Genomic DNA, 7,634 nt, shown 5'->3' on the forward strand with positions numbered 1-7,634 from the left:
GGGAAAGAGAGAGAGCAGCTCCCCCTCCCCCGCCTTGGGAATGGTCACACCGCAGTCCCTTCTCCATCTCTCTCCTGTTGGAATGCTGGGCACGCATGCACGCTCCCCTCGCAGGTTTCAGGCCGCCGGGTTCAGGACTCCAACGGCACAGGCAGCCAGCGGGATCCGGCCGCCCTGACCACGACACCATGGGCTGGCCTGGATCTCACTTGCAGTTACGTTTTTCATGCAGTTTAACTTCTCCCCATGTTTACTCTATTTACGTTTCTTTTACATTTGTCTCTTATTCTTTGTGCATTTCCCCCATTTATTTCTATTCTTTTTTTTTTTTTAGTTTTTTTTTTTTTTTTTTTTTTAATGGGCGGGTGGGCTTTGTTTTCTTTTTTTTTTTTTAGTTTTTTTTTTTTTTTTTTACTATAAGGCGCGTGCGCTTGATAGAGAGATAGAAAGTAAGAAATCACCCCCCCAGGGGGGATGGCCACGCTGCAATCCCTTCTCCTCCGTTCTCCTCCCGGGATCTTGGGCACCCACGCACACGTGCCCAGTGTGAGTTTTAAGCCCCCGGGTCCGGGACGCGAACCATGGTCGACTACGTGGGAGTCCAGTGACATAGCCATTACGCTAACTGCTGGTCCCTCCCATTTATTTCTATTCTTAAAGAGGAAAAAAGACTGTTCTTATCGATGTGAAAGTCTCCTGGGCTAGCTCCAGGTGCAACAGAAATACACTGCTCGAGGGAAGCCAGATCCCACGTGGCGACGGCAGTTTGAATCCCCGGCCCGTCAGCCTGTAACACATTGGGCAGGTGTACGAGGGCCCAGGGACCCCAGGCTGGAGGACTGGAGGGAGGGTCGGGGCAAGGCTGACTCGGACGCACAGGTCTGGGTTCGTATCTGAAGACTTCCCAGAATATGCGGGGTACACGTGTGCCCATAATACAAGACTGGTCAGAACTGGAGGTGGATCACAGAGCCAAGGGCCGGTGGGGTGCCATTTCTCTGCCTCTCACTCATGGAGAAATAAATTAATCAATTTTAAAAAATCAAAAACCGAGTGCTATAAAATCCCTTTCGAGGGCCAACAGGTCGCATGGAGGTTAAGGTGCTCGATCCCACATGGCTGACTGCAGTTCAAATCCCAGACTGGTGGCTTGAAAACAATACTGGATGCATGGGCGCATGTGCCCAAGATCCTGAGAGAAGAGTGGGGAAGGGGCTGCGCCATGACCACCTCCCCCCACGGGGGACAGGTGATTTCTCACTCTCTGGTGAGCACATGAGCCCTATACCAGAAAACAAACAAAACAACAAAAACAAAACAAAACCTTATTGAGGGCCAGCAGGTAGTGTGGAGGTTAAGGCAGCTGGATCCCACATGGCCGACTGGTTTGAGTCCCAGATCCAGCAGCCTGAAAAACACACAAGCAGGGGGGCCTAAGCACCACCAAGGTCTGAGGAATGTCAACTATTCAACATGGAGGCGGAGGCTGATAAGCTGGAACTGATGAAAAATCCAGTTACGCTCTTAAAGGAATCGTCGGCGGTAAATTCTTGGTATCGAACTTGGTGTGCTGTGTTAAACCTGTTGCTGTTGAACAGAAAGAGACTACGAGCCGTATCTGTGCTACTTCGAATAAGACTATGACCGTGGTACGAGAGCTACAGAAGCACAGTCGTGGAGCCGGCGCCGCGGGCCGGAACCCGCAGGGAAACAACCACCTCATGCACCAGATTTCGGGAGAAAGGGCCTTGCAGAGCGGAACGCTGATGGAGAAGAGAACAATTCGAGATTCAGGAAGATGTCTGACACTTGATGAGTAGGGGTGGGGGGCTGCTGGAGGAGGTCTGGCTTGAGACTAGACAGTAATGCCTTTCACAGAAGAGGAGAATGCAGGGAGGGCAGAAGCCGGGATCAGGGGTGCATGGCTGTAGTCCAAGACCCGGGAGGTTGAGGCCAGCCTCAGCAACTTAGCAAGACCACGTCTCAAAGGAAAGAGAGAAGGGCGTATGGACCTTTATTTATGCATCAAGTTCGGCCTAAAGGATGCAGCGGGAACAAAGGGAATTAAGAATGTCACCTGAGTAGACACACACGTAATCTTATCATCTCAGACGGCAATGCCCTCCGTACTGTTCTGCATGATTTCTTTTTAATTTGCCAGAGGGCACGTGCACTGCGTGGGGGGCAGTGCACTGGAAGAGGGGCGCACTTTTCCTCACAGTTACCTGCTAAATACTGCTGCATCTCCCCTCCCCCTTAAAATGATTCTCTATGTTCTTCTCAAACAGTCTTCATTTGTTCCCAAGCTTCCCCCTACTAGGGTGTGTTTGCTTGCCAGAGAATAAAGTGAGAATGCACCCCTCAGGGGAATGGCCATGGATTTGGGGCATGCACAGACATTTTCCAAGCTGCTGGGTCAGAGACACGAACCAGGCAGCTGGCCATGTGGGATCCAGCCCCCTCAACAATCGCACCATCGTCTAGCCCTCCCAGGCCCGTTTGTGGCTGCTTCCTCAATGTATGTCTCCCCGCTCTGGATCCGCATTTCCGACAAAACCCACTGCCTGAATATCATCATGCAACATGTCCAGAGCACTGACTGAGCTTCTTCCCTCCTGACGGCCGCTATCCTGCTGGCTGGAACGGAAACCTACCCCGCCATCGCTCCCCTTCATTTTCTAGTCAATAACACTTTTCATTTTGTCTTAGGGATGATAAAAAACGAACAAACACGCCAGCCGCATGTGTGTGCATGCCCAAAACCCCAAGAGGAGGATGGAGGACAAGGAGCTGCAACGTGGTTCCCCCTCCCGGGGTGCTTTCTCACTTGCCCTCTGTCTCTCTCTCTGCCTCTCCCAGGATATACATGCACCTTCTAGCAAAACGAAAAACAAAAAAAGAAAAGAAGGAGTATAAAGCCTCTCATCTACCAGGTCAATGGCACGGCCTTCGCGGTTTCCACTTCAAGTGTTCCGGTGTCTCTGCGTTAAAGTCAGAGTCAGTCTACGCAGTTTTCCTGACAGAGCTGGCTTCGGTGTTTATGCCTGGACACAGACAGGCCAGTGCTGTCCCCCCCCAACACCTCCCTGCACTGACACTGTGGCCCCCTACGGGTCTCGCCTGCCTGCCTGGGCCCAGACTCGTCCACAGATGGCCCAGGGCTGTTTGCAGGAAGGCGAAGCACAGGAAGCAAGCGTGCCACTGAGTCCTTCTCAGCACTCGGGGTCCCTGCCCTCGTGGATGCCAATGACCGGGGCGAGGGCGGCTCCTCTGTGCACCCCACCTGCCCGACTCTCTTTAAGTTTCAAGGGCTGCAGCATGAAGGGGCTGTGGCAGCTGGCAAGGGGTGAGGCCCACCTGGGTGAGCACGTCGTCCTCCTGGGTTAGATTCTCAACGATCTCAAAATGGTCCACATCGTGGAGTTCTTCAAAGGAGGCTCTCCACCCGGTCCTGCACAGTGCCTGGGAGGAGGCGAGGGAGAGGAGTGGGGACCCTGTCCTACCCCTGCCCAGCACCTCCAGGGCACTCAGGGTTTCCAGAATCCATGACTGGCAGTCTGGGGATGCACCAGGGAGACAGAGGGAGACACAGGAGATGGCAGACCCGCGGCCCCTGGCCGAGCTGGAGGCTGGCTGGGTACCTGATGGAACGCCCTGGACTGCCGGCGGAACTCAGGAGAGTCGTGCTGGCCCACGACCAGCAGCACCGGGCAGGCCGCGTCTGCGGGCCGCCTCAGGTGCAGCTGCGGGCTGTTCCTCCGAGCGTCCTCCCTGGGGCAGGACAGTGGGGTCAGGCAGAGAGAAGCCAGGCGCTAGGTGGCAGGGGGAGGGCAGGCGACTCACAGCGTCATGTGGAGAGGGGTGTTCTGAGAGGTGTGCATGACGGGCTCCAGGTCGTAGACTCCGCTCACCAGAAAACAGCCTATGAGGGGAGAACGATCACAGCCGGGCTCTGGGAGGAGGTCGGACTAGCCCAGCCTCAGATCTCCAGGGAGGTCGGACCAGCCCAGCCTCTGGTGCTGTGGGGGCAAGGCCGGGTACGGGGCAGCGAGGAAGCCTGAGGTCTGCTCGCTGGGCTCACGGCCCACCAGGTCAGCTGCTAACACCAGGTCCAAACCCACAGGCCCATGGCGGGGGAGTGGAACACTGCCCGCCAGGCACAGGCCCCACGGAAACCTCTGAGCTTGGGCGTGACTCCGAGCTTGGTCCAGTCGGCCAGGAGCATCATGGCAGCCAGCTGGGCGCCCGCTGAGTGTCCACACAGGTAAATCCCCCTGGATGGTCAGAGCAGAGAGCAGATTTGCACCAGTTCTCCCAAGAATCAGGCCAGTACCAGTGAGTCCCAGTCCACCTTGAGCTCCACAGGCCGAGGGGCCTCCCCGCTGTCCTCCCACCCAGCGCAGCCCAAGAGGACAACCTGCAGTGACACACACTCATTGCACGGGTACTGCTTCTGGACGAAGGCCACGCTCCGGGTCGCCTGGTCTACCATCTGGTCCAGGGTGCCTGCACGGAGCACAGGGTCAGTCCGGGAACGCTTTGCCCGAAGCCCGCAGGCCTTGCACCTGCAGCAACACCCAAGTTACCTTTGGGGGCGATGTCATAAGCCACTATCACCACAGCCACGCCCCGTGCGGTCAGTGGGTTGACCATGAACGCAGACTCATCCTTACTGCAGAGAGAGAAAGATGAGACGACTAGAGGCACCTCGGTCACTGCTGCCCCGGGGCCTGGACACAGCGCCTGCCAGATGCGCTGACCACACAGAGCCTCGCCTGTGGCCTGCAGGGCAGAGGGGAGAGGGCAGGTCCCGTGCTTGCCACTTCACGTGCCAGTCGGGAACCTGGGGCTAGCTTAACCTCGAGGCCTGTTTCCCGTCGGTAGCACAGGTCACGACCTCTCGTGGGGAGCTGTTTTTGAGAACTGAAGACCAAAAGGGAGAGGATTTTGGGCGCAATGAATGTGGCCACTAAGGGGCCGGCAGGTGGTGTGGTGGTTAAAGTGCTGAACTCGACCACGGTTTGAGTCCCAGACCCAGAGGCTTGAAAACCACACCGGGTGCATGTGCGTGTGTGCCCAGAATCCCAGGAGATGAGATGGCAGTGTGGCCATCCTCCCTGGGGATGGGGGACACAGGGTACAATGTCCATGTAGATATGCTTGTATCCTAAGCCCCAGAACCTGTGGGGGGGGTCTTATTGGAAATAGGGTCTTTGCTGATGGAACTGAGAGTCTAGATGCAGGGCCGGATGGTGGTGGGTGGGAGAACTGCACCACGCTCTGCAAAGCTGACCGCAGGGAGGGCTCTGGTCTGCCCTTGGAGACCTCCCTGGAACACTGGGTACACGCGTGCCAGTGACAGGCTGCCAGCTCCTGCTGAGGGTGCTGTCTGTCTCTCTCTCACAGAAGAAATACATTAAAAAAATTAAAAAGACCAAAAAAGAGGGCCAGCCAGGTGGCGTAGAGCTTAAGGTGCTGGATCCCACATGGCCGACTGCACGATTTATGTCTCAGACCCGGTGGCTTGAAAACCATGCCAGGCACGTGTGCATGCATTCCCAAAATCCAAGGAGGAGAGTGCAGGACTGCAGTGCAGCCATCCCCCAAGGGCTGCCTCCTCACTTTCCCCTCTCTCTGCCTCCCCAGTGAGCACAGATGCCCTATAGACCCCAAGATGAGATCAGGCTGGATGAGGGTGGGCCCTAAATGTAGTGACTGGTGTCCTTGTAAGACAGGGGCAGGGCAGTATCGTGAAGCAGGAGCCCAGGGAGAGGTAGCCACGAGCCACGGAGTGTGCCCAGAGCCCCCAGAAGAGCCAAAGCAGGGGCCTCTCCCAGAGCTTTCTGAGACAGCAAGGCCCCCTGACGCCGATTCTGGACTTCTGGCCTCCAGAGGCTGGGAGGATACGCGTCAGTGGCCATAAGTCACTGGCCTGGCTGCGGACTGCTGTGCCCCAGTAGCCCTAGGAATGGTCAGGGCAGGATGGGCCCCCCAGGCTCCCCACTCACCTCCCACTCTGCCAGTACCCTCCATGGAAGAACACGAAGAAAGGCAAAGCTGCAGAATGAGAGGAGAGGTGAGTGGACGAGGCCGGCTGCAGAACTGCCTCGGGCCACCAGCCGCCGGCCCTCGGCCTACCTTCAGAGGCCTTGTCAGGGAAATAGATGTCCACCTTCTCCCCGTCACCATCTCCGTAGGGCACGTGCAGCAGGCATCTCCTGGTGGCCTGGGCCCGCTTGGTGGCTGTCTCAGAAACAGACAGTCTCTGTAGGCAGGAGCTTGGCGTGGGTGCTAGGGGTGACTTTGCTGACAACTCCCTCAGGTGATGGGTCTGCTCTAGCTGTGAGCACTCCCACAGAAGAGGGCTCCCCGGGCCTGACGGCTATGGATGTGGAACCTGTGGTTCTGGAAGGCACTGTTCTCCCTGCTACTTAATTTTTTTAATTGCCAAGCGATGCATGAACTCACAGAAAAGAGAGAGACACAGAGAGAGAAAACATCCACAATGGGGCATGGCCACATCATCAACCTCCTCTATTTCTCCACCATGCCGGTTCCGGGCACGCATACCCATGCACTCAGCATATTTTACAAGCCACCACAACTGGGATTCAAACCATGGTCATTCATGTGAGATCCAGTTCCTTTAACCACTATACCAAGGGTCTCCCCTGCCGCCCATTAGGAACCAGGCAGAGCTTTACAGAAGTGCAAGGTTTGCACTGCACACGCAAGGGATCTGGGCTGCGCTCCTTTGGAGAATCCAGTGCCCGAAGACCTGGGCGGAGCTGAGGCCACGATGCTAGCCCCGGGTGCAGCTGCACATCACGCTGCGGGGTGCTAGGGAGTGGCTGCAGATCTGTCACAATGGAATGGTGACAGGAAGCATGGGCACAATAAACGGGAGGCCCTGGAATCCTCCCCAAACCATCCCCCACAGGGCAACTGGTCCCTGGTGCCAGAAAGGTTGATTATTATATTATACAATGTATTTATGCTTAATAAGACCATACTGTACCCCACGAATATATATATCAAATATATGTGAACCAGAAATCATTAAAAAAAAAATCCCTTGGGCCAGCTGGTGGTGTGGTGGTTAAGGCAGCTGGATCCCACATGCCCATCGATGTGGTTCCAGTCCTGAACCCAGTGAAAACATGCTGGGGACGTGTAAGTGTGGGCCTCAAATTCTGAGAGGAGAATGAAGGAGAAAGTTCGGCGTGGTCATCCCGCCAGGTCTGCTTTCTCAGTCTCTCTCTTTCTCTCCAGTGGATGTGCTCATCCTATAGCAAATTAAAAAAAAAAAAATACACAAAAACATTCTGCAAAAACATCCTCAAAGAAAAATCCCCGAAGACTTTTAGGGTGCTTCCCAGCAACACTGTCTACAGTAACCAAGACGTGGAGACAGTCCAAGTAACTCGCAAAGACCAGCTGAAACCATCATGCTGTATCTCCTTTTCCTGCCTCATTTTTTAGCCCAGCATTCAAAGTTCTTAATATATTTTTCCTTCCTTGCAATCTGCCTACAGCCCTCAGTAGGACATAAACTCTATGAAGACAAGTGCTTTGTTTTGCTTGGGTGCTCTGTATATCCTGTAGCTAATATATAGTACATGCTTAAAAGAAAT

At 55.2% G+C, this 7,634-nt stretch overlaps 1 protein-coding gene across 2 annotated transcripts in view; it reads right to left on the minus strand.

The window, feature by feature from the left end:
- The window catches only part of AFMID (arylformamidase), an 18,141-nt gene that overhangs the window by 1,734 nt on the left and 8,773 nt on the right, over window positions 1-7,634 (minus strand). For both annotated transcript variants that reach the window (XM_006145710.3, XM_027770761.1), the window contains 8 exons: window positions 6,139-6,243; window positions 6,009-6,057; window positions 4,587-4,672; window positions 4,434-4,506; window positions 4,177-4,274; window positions 3,844-3,922; window positions 3,642-3,771; window positions 3,358-3,462 (listed from right to left, as the gene is read on the minus strand). In XM_006145710.3, the coding sequence (XP_006145772.1) occupies window positions 3,358-3,462; window positions 3,642-3,771; window positions 3,844-3,922; window positions 4,177-4,274; window positions 4,434-4,506; window positions 4,587-4,672; window positions 6,009-6,057; window positions 6,139-6,243 (725 nt within the window). The remainder of the gene's footprint in view (window positions 1-3,357; window positions 3,463-3,641; window positions 3,772-3,843; window positions 3,923-4,176; window positions 4,275-4,433; window positions 4,507-4,586; window positions 4,673-6,008; window positions 6,058-6,138; window positions 6,244-7,634) is intronic.

Source organism: Tupaia chinensis, unplaced genomic scaffold, assembly GCF_000334495.1.
Source record: "Tupaia chinensis unplaced genomic scaffold, TupChi_1.0 Scaffold000159_1, whole genome shotgun sequence".
Taxonomy (NCBI): Eukaryota; Metazoa; Chordata; class Mammalia; order Scandentia; family Tupaiidae; genus Tupaia; species Tupaia belangeri.